Genomic DNA, 22165 nt, shown 5'->3' on the forward strand with positions numbered 1-22165 from the left:
GCCCAGAAAAAGTCAATGGAAACAAAAGATCCTTCTGAGAAACTGCAAGAGGTAGAAAGGTAAATGTTTACTGTTTCCCTTTCTCTTCATTCAAGTTCAGACAATATTTGTCATTCTTTTCTCCAAGTTATTTTCATTGCTTGCTCTTGTGCAGCCTGAGAGCTATCACAGTAAATCACCTTATAGACACTCTAGTGCATATTAAAAACAGAACAAGAAAGCCAGGCCTGTCCTGAGTGCACCCTGAAATCATGCAGCTCATAGCAGCTTGCACATCTCTTCTTCAGCACTCTCCTCTTACCTTATTGGATTTCTTGCTTGTGGCAGAACCAGGCCTGGTGTTACTGTTTAACTGTGAAGAACTGGAGCTGTCTTCATCCTCCTCATCTTCTTCCTCATCAAAATTCATGCTACTTGAAATGCCTGAAGAGGAAACAGCACACTTACATGACACAGTGATAGACTGAAGCTGCCCATACTTGATGTAAAACACCATTTTATCAGGCTGCTGCACCCTTGGGTGAGTGAGGGGGTGTGTGAGAGTGGCTCATTGTGTGAGGCAGTGCATGAACACATGGGTCAGACAGCAGCTCTCCTGAGAAGCCTAAACATTCAAGAGAAAGGAAACAATATGGTTTCCATTCCACAGAGAGGATCAAGTTACCCAGTGATACAGGAGCAAATATCTGGTTAGGAACTAAATTCAGATCATCTTCATCCAATCAAGTATTTCAAACATAACACAAAGTCATAAAGCTGAAATTGGAGCTGAGAGGACAACCTAGCACAGCCACTTGGAAACCCTCACAATTAAAATACAAGCCCTTTTACAGCACACTTTTAGCTGTGTGATCTGCTGAAGTGCACATCTTAGACCAAGAAGAAACATTCACATCAAGGAAATGTTCTCCTGCATCTTTATTTCATGTAAAGAATAGTATCAGCCCAGGCCAATGGAACTGCCTTACAGCACTTGAAAGTCTGACTTTACAGAAATTCAAAACCTCAGACATTTCAAAGGAAAACACAACTTTGAACATCAAATAGGTCTTAGCAGCAAAAAGCATCAATGGTGGGACATTTGTCAGGCCTAGTTGTTCAAAGAGTATCATGCAGATGAAGACATCCCACATCCAAGTTCAAGCTCTCTAAATTCCATATACTACAGGCTATATTCTATCCTTTAAAAAAACCAAAAGACATCATTTGGTCCAGAATTCCTGTTATGGGTAAGTCCAATGTAGGATAAATGAAATTAAGATTTCCAGAGCCAAAGCAACATGGGCATAATTAACTTTTTTCTTCTGTACTCACCAGGAACATGATCCAGGGCGACAAGACTGGATTGGGAGGTGGAAGAGGACCAGGATGTATTTGCATGGGGATCTGGGAAAGGAAAAAATCCAAGGGTTTGATTCTGCAAACCCCTAATTGAGTGAGCAAGCATAACCTGGCAAGAGGACTCCACACAGGGCTAAAAGGCTTGCAGGATGGGGCCACAATGCTGCTGCTTGAATTCAGAATTTCCGTACTGCACAATCAAATTCACTTTCTACCTGCTTATACCTGCTGTGATCTTCACTTTCAGTACCTTGAATAAAGTGAAAAAGCCCTGGATCACAGAGCTGAAGCTTCAGCAAACATCATTCACAGTGAGCAGTTGTGCCACCAACGCTTCTGTGCATGATGTGCACTGCATGGTGGGGTTTGGGCCCACTTTTGAATTCTAACAAAATAAAAACCCTCAAACCTGATTGACATAAGTGATACACACAGATTCTACATGATATTGAGTCAGTAACATTGAAAGGTGTATTCAGATGGCCTAAACTCTAATTCAGTCCCTGTGCCTACTGCATCCTCATCATCAAAAGAAGAAATCAGGCTCTCTGAACTGTTATTCTGGGAGCTCCACAGATATGCATAAAGATTTTATTGTAGTTTAGTCTTCTGGATTATGAACTTGGTCTGTAACAAGCAGACAATAAACCAAACTGATGTACAGAAATATAGACAGCAGATATAGACTCAGTAATGGTTTTCTTCAGTTCAAATTTTGGAACAGATGAAGAAAAAGACAGCAAAAAAGGCATTAAAATACTTTTTGCTATTATTGCTGCTTCCAATAAGCTTAGTTCATATCCCTTCAGAATATCCAGATGCACACTCGGTAGTGAAACACCACCACAGTAGTAAGAGTATAAAAGTAAACTAGGAGCATAAGCAATGCTTGCATTGCATTCAGCTGCCCCATGAAAACTCTCATTATCCACTTCTTCAGCTCCCCCAGTGCTGACATACACCACAGAGCATGACAGCAAAACCTTTCAATAGGACCTGGTTATGCAAGGGAGGCCTGAGTTCACAGGTCAACAGATATTTTCAAAGCCTGTAGAATTCATTCATTATTAATCACACACTCATTAATCACAAGCATTATTTCTTAATAAGGACAACAGTGTTCTAGGCTCTATGCATGGGTAATAGAGACAGTCCATCTCCTCAGCTGGCAGCTGCACAATAAAGCCATAATTCATATCCACAGATGGAACGGTTTTATTTCCACACCTGTGCTCACTATTTCACCACCAATACTTTAGTGGTGAAAATTCTGTGCCAGGCTTAGAAAAGTCTACACTCACGACCTGCAGGGAAAAATGCTTCAGGGAGCTCCTGTTCTGGAATCCAGAAATGAAAATGATCCCTTCCCTAATTCTCAAAACTTCAGGTGGCAAAGAAGAACTAAGACCCAATTGCTCATTCCATGCCCTTTACGAAGACATATTGGAAACTGGTAAGTGTGAGGACTACATGGTAGTTATTCAGTGTTAAAACTTATGGAAGTCTGACTCTGTCCTAGTGACTCACTTGCCAGGGAGAAACTCTACAGATTAACACTTTGGAAATCAAAAGGACGAATATTTCCTACAGGAGGAAAATTATTCTAGGATGGCAATTTCCAACAGATGGAGAAATCAAATAAGGCATTTGGCATTTTCTTGCAAGTGGCATATTCTTTTCACACTCAGTAGCCTATAACCCCTTGTCTTGTTACAGAACTTGACTCATTAGGGAAGGAGAGACACACGCTAGGAGAAGTTTCTCTCCACCAGGTTAGTGCCAAAGAGCAGAACAGGCACGAACTAGAGCTATGCAAATCCAATGGGATTCAGCTCTTTCCACGAGACCAGTTAGCATTTCATAGAATAAGAATAAGCTGAGTTAGAAGGGACCCTTCGGAATCATGGAGTCCAACTCCTGGCCGTGCACAGGACATCCCAGGAATCGTAACACATGTCCCAGAGAATTGTTCAAAAGCTTCTTGAGTCTGTTGGACTTGGTTCTGTGACCACTGCCCTGTGGAGCTGTTCCAGTGCCCAATCACACTCTGGATGAAAAACCTTTTTCTAAAATCCAACCCAAACCTCCTCCGACTCAGCTTCAGGCCATTCCCTCAGGTCCTGTCACTGGTTAGCACAGAGAAGAGATTGGTACCTGCACCTCCTCTTCCCCTCATGAGGATGTTGAAGATCACAATGAGATCTCTCCTCAGTGCCCTCTTCTCCAGGCTGGACAGGCCACATGCCCTCAGGCACTCCTCACACAGCTTCCCCTTCAGACCCTTCACCACCCTCGTGGCCTCCTTTGGACACTCTCTAACAGTTTAATGCCTTTTCTGTACTGTGGCACCCAAAACTGCACCCAACATCCAAGGTGAGGCTGCCCCAGAGCAGATCAGAGTGGGACAATCCCCTCCCTTGTCCAGCTGACGATGCTGTCCCTGCTGCCCCCAGGACACAGCTGTCCCTCCTGGCTGCCAGGGCACTGCTGGCTCATGGAAACAAGGGCCCCCAGGTGCCTTTCTGCAGGGCTTCAACTTTGTGTACTTCTCCTTCTGCTCCTATTCCATCCAAGAGAAGGCCAATGGGAGACAGCAACTCTAAACGCTCTGCAGGTGACATGCCAGTAAGGACATGCCACAAGCAGTGAAGTGGCAGTGGGGATCCACATGAAGAGCTTTATCTCTGCATAAAGTACCACATGAATGGTGGGATACTAAAAACTTTCTCAAAACAAGCATCTGCTGTCTACCTCTGCTGGTATGAAGTAGCAAACCTATACACATAGCAAAAATAATTTATGGAGATGCTGCAGGCATTGTCTTCATACCTGTATTTGTGTCTCACCCAGCATAGCTCTGCTGCTAATAAAAACAAATAAACCTCAGTATTCCCATTTAAATAAAAGTGTCCCCCTTGCCTCAACTTGAAACACACTAGTGGTTCACCCTTAGCAGTGTCTGTTCTGAGCAGGAGTATACTCAGACCTGGTAAAAAAGGTCATATCATAGATTTGAGAAAATACAGAAGCTATGCAAACCAGAAAATTCCCACTCTCTGTTTCTATTAAAAATAAACACAAATTTGGGGAGAATAAAAATATATGATAAAAAACCCATCAAAACCAGAAGTGTCCCCCAGAGAAAAAATCTGAGTGCTGTGACCTAATTTGCAAAGTCTGTGGGTATTTTTTAAGTCAATCAGCTTTAGTTTAGTAGTGTGCCTGACGATTAAATATTCTGAGCCACTGTCTAAGGCAACACAATCACTACACAGATCAGAACTTGTTAGTCATGCCCAACACCCCTGCAACTCAAATGCCCAGGAAATAGTGCACTTGGAGAAAATCTGCCCATTTCAGTTGGAGCTGCTCACATCTGCAGGGTAACGTCCCAGAAAAAATGAATCTTAGTGAGAACTGCTCTGTGGACAAGAGGCAGCATTTAGGTATGAATAGTCCATTCTACATGAGTCAAGTTTGCACTTACATTTTGCTCTTTATACACAAAGAGTTTATTCTTAAAGCATCAGAGCACTCTTGGCTTGAGCCATCTTTGCTTCAAAAGCTGTACACTGAAGAAGAACAACTCCAAAGCAAATGTCTTCAGAAAACGCTTTGTGAGGGTTTGGGGATTTTTTTTTTCCTTCCTATGCTTAATGTCTAAGGGGAGATAACAGTGCAGGAAGGAAGAGACAGATGCATGAATGTGAACATACACAGTCTATCTCCCAAAGCATGCATGCCTCTGGAAAAAGAAAGATAAATTCCAGAACATTTGAGGACTCTGCGTGGGAAATGCTGCAGAATGTGGTGTACTTTTCCCCTCTGCAATCCTGAACAGACACTACAAAAACATGAACAATGGGTAACTGACTGCACCAGTAAAATTAATATTCTAGTTTGAATGTTGCTATTTCATGCTGTTTTTTAACCACCAAGTAAGTGATTTCCAGAGTTCTACATTATAAAAATGTGAACAGATGGATGTGAGCATTGGCATCTGCCTGGTACCTTAACAATGGCATTGCACTGCAGATGGGGAAGTCATATCCCCGAGAGCCTGCAGAGCTCTTGTGCCTTGGGACAAGAGAGAACTTCATTGTTTTATATTTTTTTAGGTCTGGGGTTCTGGATGTTTTTAGGTAACAGAATAGAGCCTAACAGGCTCTGAGGAGAAGACACACAGAACTAACAAACTCTGCTTAGGCTTGGGCTGAGACTGAGGATAGGAAATTGAGTCAATGTCCATCATCCAAGCAGCGAGAACACAAAGGAAGCTTTAGCTACTTACCCTTTTTCTGCATTGCAGTTCTAAGATCTTGCTTGCTTTGCGGTTGTTGGCCAGTAGCCACTTTGTCACCATCATCTTCATCATGGCTAGACTGTCCAACAGTGAGAATCTGCACTTGACTTCCTACCTTCTGAACATCGTCTTGAAAAGCAGCTGGGCCATCAATGCCTGTCAGACAGCAGTAAAAGCCTTAGTTGTGTCAAGGAGTTACTGAAAAGAGAAAGTGCTTACACACAAAACCAGCAGCTTTTCTAGGAATCAGATTGGATGTTCACGTTCAATAATATTTCTAGACTTAAACAAGACTAAGCTATCCTCCAAGGCAAACATTTTACTTTCCACATACTGCACTAGAGAATCTCCAGGAGAGGATCAGGATATCACTGGTGCCCTCCTCACCCCAAAGAACACCTGCCCCATGCACCAGAAACAAAAGCAGAAAAGAAACACACTGGAGAGAACTGACAAAGAAAATAGATAAAATTTTCCTAAGGGCACACAGGTGACCCAGAAACAGATGAACCTGAGTCCCAGGTTATAACATATCCCGATATAAACACCACAGCTGTCATGAAATACTTTAAAGCTTCAAAAACCTGGAAAATTCACAAGTAGATCTGGCAGTGTATCCAACAGAGGGGCAGCATGTTAACAAGCCTAAATACACCTTTTGAGTTAGGGAAAATCGCCATACAGTTAATACATCAGAGCAAAACTACGAGGGAGATATTACATATTCCCTGGAACCTCCACCTTCTTGAGATGCTTAAACCCCAACCAGGCCCAGTCCTGTGACTGCTGTGAGCAGGGATGAGGGACAAGACAGTGCCCAGAGGCACCTCCCAGCCTCAGCCACGCTGTGATTCTGTGGCTCCTGATCACAGCCACAAAGAAACCATTTACCTCCTTATAGCCGTAAATCCCCTCCAAAGAGAGGAAAAGAAAATAAGGAGCAGGGAGGTATAATCACCACAAGCCAACTTCATTTTGTTTCTTCAGGACAGTGAAGTAAAACACACTGCAAATGTACTTCAGCTCTTAGTTAAGACACAGAGCTCGATTACTAAATCAGCTATATAAAAATGCACTTCTGCATCTATAAAAATGGTAATATTTTCACGTATAGATAAAATAAATAGCATAAGATGTATACTGCTGCTGTTGTGAAATTTTTGTTAATAAGCAAGCAACATTGTGAATAGTTATCACTACAAAGAGCTAATTCAGTAAAGGAATATGGTGCTTCTCCCACTAAACAAAGCTGAATAAACCCTGTGAGAAGGAGCTGCAGGGATTGGGATTTTTTTTTGGACTGTGATCTGTAGCAGAAGTCTCCAAGAATACCATTTCATCCTGCTTTGCCAGCAGCTGTCAACTTGCATTAAAAGACAGCTGGATTACACATTTAGCATGCTTAACTGTACTTTGCAATATCTGCTGTCACTGCCACTGCAACACAAAGCACAAGTGGAAAAAAGAGTGGTCCATAGCCCCAGGAACAGCACTGGCTGTGCAACCACTCGACAAGATGCAGTCTGACACTGCAGAGGTGTTAAATTCACAGAGTTCAGGACCACAAGGAGTTATTGATTCATCTGCATTACACAGACCCTGGCAATTTCTGCACCAAGCCTGCAAAATCTGATTTACTTGCAGCAAATCTAACAACAACTAATAGCAAATAAATAATCTTTCCATCCAACCTTGAAGGACTAAATAAAGTCCATAGAAATGTCTCTGTGACCTTGCTAGGATGACAATTTCAGAAGCAGCTCTGCATGATACAGAATGAACATCTCCTATGCTGCAGGTGTAATATGGCAGTGAAAAGAACTGCATTTTTCTTAAAATTTATCCTAGGAGAAACACCACTGCAAAGGTGCTCTAGAACAGACAGGTAGCTGCTCAGATCCTCTGTGGTATTTTTAACAGCTTTACAATATTAACAATTATCATTAAAGTGGCTGCCTAAAGATAGGTTCTTACCTTAATACTCTGAATTTCAGAAGCATTAAGAAGCCATGAGTTTAACAAGATGCATCATGCATATCATATCTAGCTCCTTATTAATCACTGGGTGATACAAACCTAATTTTGAGAATGCTTTTGAGAAGGAACAAAACACCTTCATTATTCCTCTTCAAAGCAGACGCTGATGTGCAGCAAATGAAATGCCTTCGACAGCACTGGAGATTGCACTGAGGCTGCTTTTTTGGATGCTTGCAGAACATCTGCATCACATCCCATGCTGTCAGGAACATTGTGTATTATTAGGAGTCAGGGCAAAGGCTACACTGGCAGGTCACAGTTTTAGAGAAGAAAAATCAATTTCAGTATTCTGAAGAGTGCATCACTGGTAGAGTGTGTTATTAAGCATTAGAAATGGTTCCACTGGTGAGCACATTTAAGGGAATGAAATATGTAGCAAGACAGAGAGGATTAAAAAAAAAGAGAGAGAAAATAACCTCTGCTGCATTAGAACACTGTAGGCAGTTCATGGCAAATGCAGCATTAACTACATTAACAACTTAATACTTGTGTGTGTGTATAATCTTTGTAGCTACCCATGCATGTGTAAAATGGGATTAAATGCAGGCATACATACATATTTTTCTATATCATGAGGCATAAGTGCATCTTTGTAAGCCATAGTTCAAAAGGCAGCTTTGCCACCACCTAACAAATGTCTGAAAACATCTGAAAACACTTCCAAGCTTGTGTAGCCATGTCAAGGTGGATCTCTCCCCCTCTTTGCCTCACTGACTCCTTTTCATCCACTTCCTAGATGATTGGTTCTCCGTGTAATAAAACAAACCACTCCTCAAGTTTCTGTGCTTAAAGCCACGGCCAAAAGAGGAAAAGAAGCTGAGTGGGTTGTGCCAAAAAAGTTTTTATTGCTATGGTCAGCATTTTTTACAGTGCTTCCCAAAAATCACATACAGAAAAATTGAGACCGCCTTGAATACCTGCTGAGAAGAAAGGGGATTTTTTGAGACCCAAATGTGAAGTAAGGAAGAGAAGAAAGAAGATTGGAACAACTCTGAGAATACCAGTCCCATCAGAAAAGGCCTTTTGGTACACTTTGACATGATCATGTCTCAGATGAAAACCAGAGGTACCAGAAATGAAAACAAATCATACTAGGGAAAAAAGAAAAGCATCAGTAAATGAGCATTGCTGGCATTTATGTCTTGCAAACTACTATTCATCAATGCCTGCATTCTCTTAGCACCTACAGTCTTCTAGATGATATTTATAAATAGGCAGCACCAATGTGTTAAAAACTGGTAACCTAAACCACTGAATGGCAAACAAGAGTACGTATCAGGAAAGGAACACAGCACAGAAAACAAGTAATTCTGTCCCTGCTTTACAAACGAGGAGCTGCAGGACAGGGAAGTTCTTGTTCTCATTTTACAGAGCGTTTAAAGGCACAAGTTTGATGCATGAAGCTGGGCACACTGCTCACAGACTAAGAATATGATTAAGCCCTTTGCAGATCAGACCTGGAGACTTGACCAAGGTCAGGCAGGAGGCCTCTGGAAGAGAACACAGATTTCCTGAGCTCAGCTACTGGTCTGACACAGGAGTCATATCCACGTGGATAACACCCAAGACTGTGGATGCAATTGCTAGTCAAGACCTCTGCAGAGCAGCTCTCCCTCCAACTCCAGGACAACCCTTCAGAAGATGGGCTGAGGTCAAGGACAGGGAATCCCAGGGAGGTCTGACACCAGAACACACAGTTCCCATCCTTTAGAGAAGTTGGCTTAATGCACACCCTGCTGTCAATATTTTCTAAGCCATTTCCCATTATATTACTGTTCTCATAGGGGCTCTGCTCTATCCACTGATAGGGTTTCAAGCAGCTGCAAAATCACTACGGGATTTATTTGTTTAGAGGGAAAGGGAACAAATAGATTTTTTTTCTTGAAAGGACGTCTAGAGGTGATTTAGTCCAAACCTCCATCGGACTACTGCTAGCACCAGATCAGGACACTAAAAGCAAGTACTTGAGCACTAAGCTCCATATTCACTTTGATGAAATCTTAAACAGTAAACAGGAACTGTACATTCATAAATCTTTATCCTTAGGAGGTCAAAATTACTTCTTCACAATCAAGTTCATGTGTTGCCAAAGCACAGCCTGAAAGGTTTGCCTGATCTAGAAACACCAGGACTTTTCTTGGTGGAAATTCACCTATTGTTCCTCCTATCCTTTTTATTTAGTGCCCAGGGAAGCCGAGATAAATGTGCTTTACATGAACTTCCCTCCCCCAGCAGAAAGGAAGTGCTACAGTGAGAAATGATGCTTCTTACCCAACAACTGCTGCTGCTTTCTGAGCCAGCCAGTGTTAATGTAGCTCCTTGTTACATACGAAAACGGGACAGGATGCACAAATCAAAACACTCAGACAGGCGTGAAAGAGAGAGCAGAAACACAGAAGAAGCCAACCAAATCACAACACGGAATAGCCACCCTGGCAGGAAAAGCTCTGTGTGTCAGAGCAGCTCGTCAGCTTCCTGGCTCCCAGAAAGTCAGTAGGAAATACCCAATGTACCACTTACATTTCAAGGAACAGCATAAGGGGAAAATGTCTGCAAAAGTAGTGTTTATTTTGATATTTTAAACAAATCCAGGTTTCACTGATGAAAAAGAAATCCTTATTTATGTTGTCTGTGGCAGCTCAGTGCAGGGTTTTCCTAGATTGTACTTAAGATAGTCTAAGTGCAAGAGTTTTGGGAAGAAAAACCAAACCCAACCAACCACCAATAACTTGTCACAGAATGATTCCTGAATTTTCATATCAGAATTCACTTTGTATTAACTCCTGGCTCCTTACGCTTTTCTGGGGTTTTTTAAACATCCCATTTTATCTTCCTGATTTGCCCCATTCATTGCACACAGCCACAAAATTTATCACGGCACTTTATCCGGTGTATTTAGTCACTTCTTCCTAAATCTATCTTAGGGGAAAACCCCACCAAACAAAGGAACAACTCCCCTGTTACTGTAATACTTTCATGAATCTCCTTTTTTAAAGAATCATCAAGATATTTGATAGCTAAAGATGCTCTGGTTTTGTAATATTATGTAGGGTGCATACTTTTCATAGGTTCCTGCTGTAAATATTTTCACTAATTTGCATGATTTTGCTGTTGAACCACCTAGTGATGCTGCACACTGGGTTCACTGCTATCCTGAATCACTCCAATCTACCACAAAACAAACCAGAATTTGATCCACTATCTCCATTTGAAAGACAACCACTTTATATATGCATTTGTTACATCTTTTTTGGGTTTTTTTTCCAATACTGAATATTATGCCAAGCAATAAACTGTGAGACTGAAGCTTTCAGAAATACCAGTTTAATGAGCTAAGCTACTACAAAATGTCATCAATTTACTGCAGTTCCAGGCTCTGTCCCACAAAAATTATGGTTCTTTTTAAAAATAGGCACAGTGCACACTGCATACTGCCATTAAGATATACCAGTAATAATCACAGATTTAGAAAAAATTGCTGAATACCATGTTACCCATCACAGAATTACAAAGTGCACTGACATGAGCAGTTAGCTACATTCCTTTTCATATGCCAGTGTAACCTCATTAAACCTGATATTTCTCTCACGTTTGTCTTCAGCACATTGTTCTGATCACAGCTTCATCACTCTTCAAGCCACTTAAAAAAGCATTACACATCTAAAACCAGAGTGCAGTCATTACACTACAGCTTCAACAGCTACTCATGTATAATTCAACAATTTTTTGCTCTGAATTAGCTTCTTATTCATAGGAACTACTCTAAGTGCTCTTTTTTCTTAAAACACAAAGAGCTGGGCTATGCTTAGAAAGGGATGGTCCACTATAGCTAAATACTAACAAAAAACTTCAAAATGCTATTTTAGCATGTTAAGTGCACTCACCCTCAGCACTCATCCTGCTCATTTACAGGACATACAAAGGTTAGACTCAGAGTGGAGACAAATCTGAAGCAATTGCAAAGCTAAAAGCAGAACCTAAAATTTCCCTAGATTTGATCTAATTACCAATTAACTCCCTCCAGCGAAATCTCTCGTGCTAAAACATGGCATGAACCCACTTCTCCTTCATCCATTTTCATAGTTAGATCTGAAGTTACTAGCAAATCCATTCAATACTGTTATAAAAAAAATCTTTCCTTAAGACTCACATTTATCTTTAAAAGTAACTGAAAATTAATACAAGTTCCACTGCAGGATTCTGTTAACCACTTGCATTTTCTTCATTCCTACGTTCAAAATTAGCTATGTCTTTGGTAGATTTATCAGAAAAATCCCTCTGGAATTTTAAAGACACATTTGGTTTTACTTTTACATCCAACAAAAAAAATATTTTGCAGCTTTGATAAGGATGGAAGACTGGAAATCCAGTCATAATCCTCCCAAGTTTACAACACTTGTCAAAGGTAAACCACATATTATTCCAAGGGTGAAATTATACATGAATGAGCAGCTAAATCCCAGTGTACAAAGTAGACAAGCTGGATGAGGTGCTATGTATATGCCCTGAACATAGTTTCACTGATTTTATTGGCTTCTAATCATCAACATGAACTTCAGGAGAGGAGATACTCAGCATTTTCTTTGCTATAACTGATATGTAATTGATGAATAACACCTCCACTCTCTGAAAACTTGGAACGATGGGCAAATACTGAAGGCCAGGGAAGAGCTCCCATAGCAGAGCAGGATGAGCAATAAGAATTGCAGCAGAGGCTGAGGTTTCTAGAGCTAAAAATATTACTTCCCAACACACAGAGCAGTGTCAGCATGCCAAAGTTCCCAGTCTACACAAAGTGACTTTACTTTTACTGACACAACTGGCTTTTATTAACATAGGCCAACGTTTGCCTGCTTTGGGGATTTTTCAGAAGATGAGTAAAATTATAACTGGCATGTGAGAAAAATACTAGGTGTTACCTGCTGTGGGATAAAAAAAAAAACTGTGCAGCACAATATCTTCAGTTCTGAACACAGTACAGACACAGGCATGTCAAAAGAGGTATTACATGAGATAAAACAGAGCCTCGAGGCTATGCCGTAACCATGATGTAAGTATTAGCTCACATACTGTTCCCTTACAGGTTTTCTTTTAAACCAGCAGAAGGATTTTTACTCTTCAGCAAGATGTACTTCAAAATAAAATTTGGCATTTCTATTACTAGGCTGGAATGTCATTACTTTTTTACATTAAACTGGGAAACGTTCGTTTTCTGTTCATTTATTTTGCCAATAATTTTTACACTCAGTTAATTTAACCTTTGACACACACCACCTTTTCTCAAATATATGAACAGCCTTCAGCTCAGGGCCAGGCTCTAAAGCCTGTATAACCTACAGTTTCTCTTGTAGGCGGTAGAACTACAGACAGAGAGATGCTGAGATTCAGATCTCAAGAATTAAGCTGCAATACACTAAGGATTTTACTAAGGTAGGCTCAAGGTCCTGCAAACTCCCTACAGACAGGCCCCAATACTTTGACCTCAATAATTAACCTTATTAGTCATTGCTATCTTTAAAGAGACTTGTCAAGGATATACACTACTTTCTCACAGAAGCAACAGTGGAGAAACTGTTGGACATGCACAAGACAGGAATACAGTACAACCCAGGCAGGACAGTGTTACAGTGGCCTTATTCAAGAACTGCAAATCGTTGGAAAGTTATTTAGTTTCATTAGTCATTCAGCACCAAATAAAAAGTAACTGTATGTGGTACAACAGCCTCTCTTTTTCTGTGAGTATAGACATATATATATATATAAAAAATAAAATTTAAATATGAGCGAAGCAGCTATTCTTCCACCTAGCTCAAATTGTAAATCTAAGAATGGCAATGCCATTTCTACCTACCCTTTTGTCATTACCAGTTGTGTATTTTTTTGTCTACCTAATCATACACAAAGTCATTGCAGAAAACTTTTTCTGCAAACACCTCCCATTTGTAAGCCAGGTGGGACAGATTAACACAAGTAACAACTTGAAAAATTCCTTTGAGGATGTTATCTCAGATTTCTTGAATTGATTTTCAAAATTTCCCCTTAACCTCTAATTTGTATAGTTTAAACCTCACTCAGAGTCTTGGCAGAAGCAGCTGCAATTTAAGGCTGCTTCTCCAAACAAGATTAGTTTCAGATAATCTAAAAAAGAACACTCCTGTAAGATGGTTCTCTTTTTTTTACCACTGCAGGAAAACACCATCATCTTTCCTTTAGAACTTTCTTCCTCCTCTGCAATTCGAACAAACACTCTCCTCTGGAAAAGACTCCATGTAAAAATTTTTTGACTCCAAAGCTGTACATGCTCAGACACGACCAAGTCACATGCATTTTCCAACCTCAGAAAAATTTCAGGAAATTACTTTTAGACAATTTTCAGCTTTTCAAACAAATTATATTTAAAATGAGAGAGAATTGACAGCAAAATAATGAATTTAACATCTGACATGCAGCTGCATGCAGCTAACCTTTGTGTTTCCCTTTTTTCTCCTTTCTGGTGCTGCTACTCTGACAACTCGCAGCTGCTGCCTTGGTTTTTTTAGTTGGTTTCGGAGCTTGGGCGTCCACTACCACCTTTACATCTTCCTGTTCAGCCTCCTGCACTGCTTCAGAGATTCAGGGTACCCACCAAAAAAGAAAATAAACAGAGAGAGAAGAGAGAAACAAAGAGAGAGACGAGAGAACGAATTGAGAACTTTGCAAAGGCATAAAAGAGAAAGCAAACATAGCAGAGTTTGGTATTTCAGACAATTCATGCAGTGGGGAGAGCCAAGTAAACCAGAATTGCAAAGCTACAGTAAAAAACTGAAAGTGTTAGATTAGCTGAGATATGTATCCTTACATTTTTTCTTCCTCACCATAATGTATCAACTCCTAACTTTCAGTCCAAAAGTGACATCAGAATATTACTGTGTTACTGAGCTATTGTAGGAAGCATTTTTCCTCATAGTAAAGCTCTGCCAGAAGGATCATCCACAATGTCAGCATGAAGGCAGAAAAATTCTATTTTGACTTTGTAGCATCCATGCTTAAAGCTACATCCTAACTCTCTAAACAAGGAATCATCTGAAGGTTACCTTCAAAGCACATCTTTCACAATTGTGTAACACAGCATGATGAGTAGATTGGCCATGCATTTTATGGTGAAACTATACCCAAATTGAATTTAAAAACTCTTCTTACTTTGTAGCACACACAAATTAATTAATTCCTTGGAAAGACTCTACAAAATATACATGGCATAAACTGTGAATGCCAGCAAAATTCATGCAGTGTTTCTTGTTTTCAAAGTAAAAAGAGACTTTATCATCTTCCTAAAGCATGACATGTTTTGAGGTCAATATTTGAGTCTCTGAAAGCAACGCACACCATACCTCTTTCCTCTGGCTAGACCAAACCTTGAAGCTAGAAAAATATCACAATTGCCTTTGTGAAATGCATAAAGAAACTGTCAAACTTCACACCCCAAACTATAGGTGGGCACTAAGAGATTTTGGGGCTGGCTGCTGGTCACTGGTAAGTGCTAAGCCCCACTGGCTTCAAGTGGTGACCATGGTTTCTCTCCCTGGCACATGGGCCTCCCACCCTTTCTTTTTCCCAAAAGTAAAGTACTTTCTTTAAAAGAAGAAAACAAGTCCACTAAGGACCATTATGGGAAAGAACTGATTGCCCTAAAATTACTTTAAAAATATCCAGACAAACTTCTTAAATGCCCAAAAGACTAAATGATTCTCAGTGACGTGTGGACTGACACTACCATCTCTTTGAAGGGGAAAATTCTCCCTAAGCTTCTGGTCTGTGAAGCAACTTTCCTCTTCAGCAAATCCTTCAAGCGCATGAATAGAAATAGAAATGCCAGGGAGATTCTCAGAGGAGAAAGATGAAACAGATTTAGTCATGTCTGAGTCGACTGCAGCTCCCAAACCCGCAGCTACCCTCCCCTGCACAGCAATCTGTTATGAGTAGCACTGCATTCTCAACACAGCAGGCACCTGAGGCACTCCAGAAACACATGCTCCTCTTCTCATTGTGCAGGGGAAGGGTTCCAGTTCTACAGAGAATATACATTAAATTATTAGAAGAGAGACTTGAAGTCCAAAGAAACCGCTTGTCACTGCCCAATTTCTCATGCCTGTCTTTGTCAAACACTAATCACAGCACTGCAATCCCTTAGCTGAGTAGAAAGGAGCACTGGAAATGAGTAGGACAAAATCAGAAGAGTGAGTGCACAGGGAAAATGGCACATAAAAGACAGTACACTGGGTCCTACCTCCACGGGCATGGCAGCCTCAGACTAAGCAGGAAACCAGAGTCAGCTCCCCACAGTCTTTCAATGGGTGTAATTTGCCAGCCCAGCACCTATGTTATATTTGTACCTCAGTCTCTTTCAAAACTAGACTGCGTTCTTTTAATTGTTTTGAAGACAAAAATTCATGTTATGATTAAATTCAGTACTTTACAAATGACCTATATTAAATGGCCAGGCAGTTCTCTGAATCATTGTAAATCTGGCTGTATTCGTTCACTCCAAAGAAGCACCATTTAAATGGTCCAAAGCAATGATCAATCAGCAAAGGATGAAACTTTCTGACATTATTAATTGCAAAGTTAAAGACTTAGCTTCTCTATCTTGCCAGCCATTCTTTGATCTTACAAGTAAAGCCCTGAAGTTTTTTGAGTTACTTTTGCCTCAAAACTTTGAGCAAGCGATATCTGATTATAAGTTCAGTGAGGGAGCTCCAAAGGACAGAGAAGGGAATATTTCCATTGCTTTACTCTATGAGGCAGAGAACAGGATTTCAGCCCAGTAGTCATTCAGAGCATATACCTTGGCTGCTGCCTGTGGTAAATGGGCCTTTCAGACACAAGTGATGGAGGCTGCAAAATAAGATTTAAACCATAAAGATAATGATACTGTTCCTGGGTTCATGAAAGGAACTGGCACAGAATGTCCTGTTTTTAAAGGATACATTTCTGAGCATTACAATTACATTTAAAGTACTACCTCTACAATAATTCCAAATGTAATCCCAACATGCCATCTCCACCACAAAACCATCTCATTCTTAGCTTTTAGCTATTTGGTAAATAGCAGACTTCAGCTAAGGCTCACCCACTCACTGTTTTCTCTGGTGCTGTCTGCAGACACCAAAGAAAGTTTGCTTTCTGTACAAATTCCGTTCAGGGTAGTTGGTTATATCCTTGCATTTAGGCAAGCCCTTGTCAACAGGCCAGCCAGGATTTGGATCCTTGCAGCTTGCAGACCCAAAGGGTCAGGTCTGTGAGCCTCCCCTGGTCCAGCAGGCTTGGATGTGGAGCAAAGTAAAAAATCCTGTTTTCTGTTTCCAGTGCTTTCTCCTGCCCTGGAGAGTTGGAGGAAGGACCATTCCTAAGCCCTGTGTACTTGCTCTGCAGCTGGTCATTAGCATGTGCAGCTTTGAACTTCTCCAACCAGCATTCCTTCCAGGCTGCCTTTGTGGAGATGAAGCAAGTCAGAGAGGCAGTGTTTATCCCCAGCCACGTTGTCAGGGGATCAAATGTCTTCCCCTCTGCCCTCTACTGCATCTTTGGATCATTATCTAACAGACTGACAAGAATTTCACTTCTCAGCAGGATGGAAACCTTGAGGTTAACTCCAGCCTACATTTTTCAAAGGCTCTAGATAGCCCCATAAAACAATTTACTGTTCCCTGCAAGAAAGCCTGAATAAGGAAAATGAGATAAACTAGCTCTCTAAATATTATTCACTGATAAAATGATTATGTCCTTCGCTGGACATCAAAAAGTTAAAAACTTTACTCTCTGGTGCTGCCTATCATTAAGAACCTTAAATTCAGCTACATGGGGATGAAATTTCAAAGACTGTCAATCAAAAATGCATTAATTTCAGTACAGCTACCAATTTAGGCAGCTTTAAAAATCCCTATTGACATTATCCTAAACAGTAGGAAACTAGATTTGAAAATATATCCTGATACTTCATATGCCCCACCTCTGATTATTAAAATCTTTACTTAAATAAACCAGTGATTTTCCTTTTCCATAAGAATTATTTGTTTGTACTAGAATTTGCAATCAGACAAGAAAAAAATGGAGGAGCAAGTGCTGTAGTGAGTCAGCACTCCAAACAGAAAAATCCACTGCACTCTCAGACCTGGTATTTCATTCTAGTTTGAACCTAATAAATTGCAAAAAATAGTTTTGAGATGAATGCCAAGGTCACAAATAAAACAACTACATTACTTTCATTTCAGTATTATTCATCCATGTTCATTAAATCAGGTACTGACTACTAATCTCAATAGAGTATTAAAAAAAGTGTTTTTCAGGAGACAGAAAGGGGCACAGATTGCAATATTAGTTCAGGATCTGAGTTTAAAAGAAAAGAACAGTCTGTTAACATAATACAGGTGGGTGTGGAAGGGCTTTGTCAAGGGCAGTGTCAAGGGCAGCGTCCCATCTTTGCCTTGCACCACCAAAGGCCTAACTCAGAAAAGAGGAAAAAGAAACCTCTCCACGAACCAGTTGTGTGATGGCCAACACTCCAGGTTACAGGGATAAAGCCACAATGCACAGTCAAATAAAAGGATGCAGTCTGTAAGCATGTAAGTAAACTATGATGCAGACAAAAGTTCTTTTTCAGTTCTGTAAATTACCCACATATATTTATATGAGTGAATGAAAATGTAAAACATGTCTTTCCATCTGGCCTTCACGATGAGAAGTCCACACAGGAAATAAATTTCAAAGTAGCATGAATGAAAATGCAGATTTCTTTTTGCCATTTGTATGACCATATTTCTTGATATGAGTGCTTGCACGCTCTAATGATCTTAGAGGAAGAAAAAATCTATGAATCATAACTTACCAATCTCTATCACATAAAAATGCCATGTGCTAAAAAAAGAGTGCTTGTGATCAGTACATTATGTGAAGAATGAAGTAAATGAAAAATCACAAAAAGAAGAAACAATTCTAAAATTGTGCAGTCTGTCTGGAAAACACTCAAAGTAGAAAGAGGCTGAACCAGACAACGAGGTATGCAAGGCAAGTATAAGGCAAAGACTGTATAAAACATATTCATTTGATTTACCAACATCCTCTCAACAATAAAAGTCAAGCCAGAATGAGTACCATGCAAAGAACAATCAAATAGAATTCAGTCAGGTTGTACCTTTACAACTCAATGTGAATTGGTTGTCCTTTTCTTTACTGTTGCCTGAGATGCTCAAGTGTTTTGCTGCAAGAACAGCTTGTTGCTTTTCTTTGTAAAGTTCCAGGCTTAGTCAGTCTTCCTAATCTTCCTGTTTATTTGGGCTGTTGTTTATTAGTAGTTTCTTTAATCAACTTAGATTCTGAACTGGTCTAGTATTTCTACAATCATTTACAAGACACTGAAGTCTATCAGAAATATTCTGAAGATGGGCAAACCCACAATATCTTGCAGTGCAGTGAAATATTTTTATTAGTTTTACACAAACCACACAAATAGTTAAATACAAGCACCTGAATTAGGACGAGGACTTTGGTGTGTTAGTTACTGTTTAATCACATGCAAAGATTTGATTCCTGCTTCAAAATGCTTATAATGAAAGGCATTACTCCTCCAGCTAGTAACTTACAGTCAGATTCCAGATTCCCCAAACCTCATTGCCCATTAATTCCCTAAAGGCTCCTTGCAGTTCATGCCTTTAACAGTGATGTGATGACCAGGCTGAGGCTGCAAACCTGAAAATACTCACAAGTGAAATGGGATGGGCTTTTTCAGTGCTCCAAAAAAAGGAACCAATGCACCTGGGAACTTGGTGCTGCTTAAGGATATTAAAACCTCATTGGTCTGAGTTCCTCACAGAGAACAAGGGAAGGAATTAAATAAAAGATTCTTCTTAACCCCCTCATAGCTGCTACCTAATCCTGGGGAGGGGGAAGGCAAAGGACACATGTGAAGTGGAGAGTTGATAGCAATGAACTAGACTTTGGGAAAGCAGACAACTAATGAGGGAAGCTAAAATGATTGATGAAAAACCTATGCCATGAAGATTAAAGACAGTGATAAATTTCATAATTACTTTGTGATACTGGAGCCTTGAGGGCATGACTAGGCTTTAATTGCCCTGAGCCTCCTTGTTGGGGGGGTTCCACCCACAACCTGCCCAGGGGCTCTGCTCCAGCTGAGCCCAGGGCTGTGCTGTAGGTGCTGCTTCCCAGCCTGTCTCCTGGGAGCATCCTGGCACTGCCGGCAGCTCGTCTGCCCAGCGGAGATATGTGCACTGCAGCATCTCCTTTCCACCCTGACTGGTACCCTGGAGGGCCCTGCTTCATCCCTTGCCATGTCTGGGACTGCAGGGAATCCTGCAGGCAGCTCTGCCTGCCGTGTTTGCAAGCTTTGGGATGGGACTCTGCCTGCCAGGGCATTTCCTGTGCTGAGGGCACCCTCAACTCCTGCCTCCTGAGATGCTGCCCAGGACAGAAAACAGCTAAATATGAAGTAGTAATTGAAAGTGAATACACTTCAAGTGCGACATTAAAGGAAAGAGAGGGAGTTTCTCAAGCCATTTCCTCTAAACCTTCCTCTCACATCGTTCAGTACTAAGAACCACAAAAAGACCTGTGAAACACTTAGTACCCACTGCCCTCTGCTCCTTGCTGCTGAGTTAGTTTGTTTATTTTGGAAGTGCACTGGTGCAGTAAGGACTGCTGACAAATCAAAAAGATGCTTTAAAGATTAAGGTGAAGGCTGAAATAAAGATTTCAGAACATATGCTTATTGGAAGTTAAGAATTTTGCCCACATGATGTTTGGAGTGTTGCCTGATCTCTCAGTATTAACAGCCTTTTGCAAAGAACATTCCTTGCTATCTTCAAAAAATAAACTAATACCTACTCATTCCAAGGTCAGTGAAAAACAGGGATGGAGAGACTTCTGATGAACAGGCAAATATATGATTTTTTAAATGAATAGTTAACTGATGTCATCTTTCAAAGCTGACAACTTCCGATACTCATCAGAAAACTCCCATCATTCATGGTAAATAGCAGAATGACACGTCAAATTTAACAACCCAAAGCTATGAATTGTCATCAGAGGTCTGTTTAACACACCACACAACCATTATGTCTAGATGTGCTGCCAAATGTCAAAGAAGAAAAGTAAAAAAGTCATTCTGCCTTTTTACACATGGTTAATCTAAATCGCTAAATTGGAAGTTGCAATGAAAATTACTCTGAGAGTATCTAATTGAAAACATTTTTAATTTCAAGTTTATAAAAAAAAAAGCCACAGCTGCAACAAAGTATGGCAATATTAATGAAAGCATATCTGGCACTCATTCAAATCTCTGCCTTCCTCAGTGCTGTGAAAAGAAAAATCACTCCCCAATGGAAATTCACCATTTTCACAGAAGTAAAATCTCTGCAAAAATGGGCTTTCGGCATTTGCATTAGATGTAATTAAATAATGTAATTAAATTGTTGCAGTAATTAGTGTATCTCTGCATGCTATTTGGCTCCAGGAATGCTCAGTACTTGCAATCCAGAATGAAAACTGTATTTGTAGCAGAATTTTGCAATGTCAAATCAGGCTAAAATGTTTGTTCAGGTTTTCAACAACCTTCACAAGTAAACTGAGTAGAAATACATGAAAACAAGCAAGCAGATGTAACTGTGACATATTACAGAATGGCAAGTAAAATTTTAAAGAAACTTCAAACTAATAGGTAACAATATGCCCTTATGAAGGACACTGAATTGAAAATAAACCAGAATACAAAAAGAAAAGACAATGTAAGTGATCTCTCCTACAAAGAAGGATTAAATTTCTTTCAGTGAATGAACGCCTTTATTGTCTTTTATATAGAATTTAAATTCAATAGCAATACAGAAAGTTGCTAAGGGTTCTTACATGGCTGTTTATAATGATGAAATAGCAATTGAGGTGTGTTTGGTACTGCAGAGAGTCTTTGTTGTAAATAGTACCAACTAGAGCCATGGAACAACATCATGGAAGTCAGTGGAAGGATACCTATTCCTTCAAATGGCAAGCAGATAAATGTAGGGTCTAACTCTAACCACCTGATCTACAGATGCTAAAGACTGTGTGTTGGGGGTTAGATTTGGTTGTTGTTGCTGTTGTTTTTTTTTACTTACAGAATTTTTTCCCTGTAAGTTGCTAGGAGACTAACTACTGGGTGCTTGACCAAAACTAAGAGGTAGCCAAAGGAGATTGTATCACCCACTGGGCTACGCCTATTGTTTTTGGGTCTCTGGGAGTTTTCTCTCATAGCAGGGAAACAACGTGAGGTTTGGGGAAGGTAAAAGACAGAGCTGGGGGCAGTTTGGCTCTCTTGCTTTTGGCGTTGGGGAGGACAGTCAGGCGGCTGTTTGCTGCAGGAAGAGTTCACGGCCATCATTCTGTCTCATCCTGGGAAATCTACCATCATCTGCTCCTGTACCCGGGAATCCTGAGCTCACTTTCTCCAGCCCTCCCCCC

The 22165-nt window shown here is 40.4% G+C and overlaps 1 protein-coding gene across 6 annotated transcripts in view; it reads right to left on the reverse strand.

The window, feature by feature from the left end:
- Positions 1-22165, reverse strand: part of TUB (TUB bipartite transcription factor) — a 138741-nt gene that overhangs the window by 13939 nt on the left and 102637 nt on the right. For 5 of the 6 annotated variants that reach the window (XM_063398053.1, XM_063398055.1, XM_063398056.1 and 2 more), the window contains exons 4-6: positions 5633-5800; positions 1315-1386; positions 302-423 (exon numbers count right to left, since the gene is read on the reverse strand). In XM_063398053.1, coding sequence (XP_063254123.1) covers positions 302-423; positions 1315-1386; positions 5633-5800 — 362 coding nt within the window. The remainder of the gene's footprint in view (positions 1-301; positions 424-1314; positions 1387-5632; positions 5801-22165) is intronic. The other variant, XM_063398054.1, reaches the window with a different exon arrangement.

This window comes from Prinia subflava, chromosome 5, assembly GCF_021018805.1.
Source record: "Prinia subflava isolate CZ2003 ecotype Zambia chromosome 5, Cam_Psub_1.2, whole genome shotgun sequence".
NCBI lineage: Eukaryota > Metazoa > Chordata > Aves > Passeriformes > Cisticolidae > Prinia > Prinia subflava.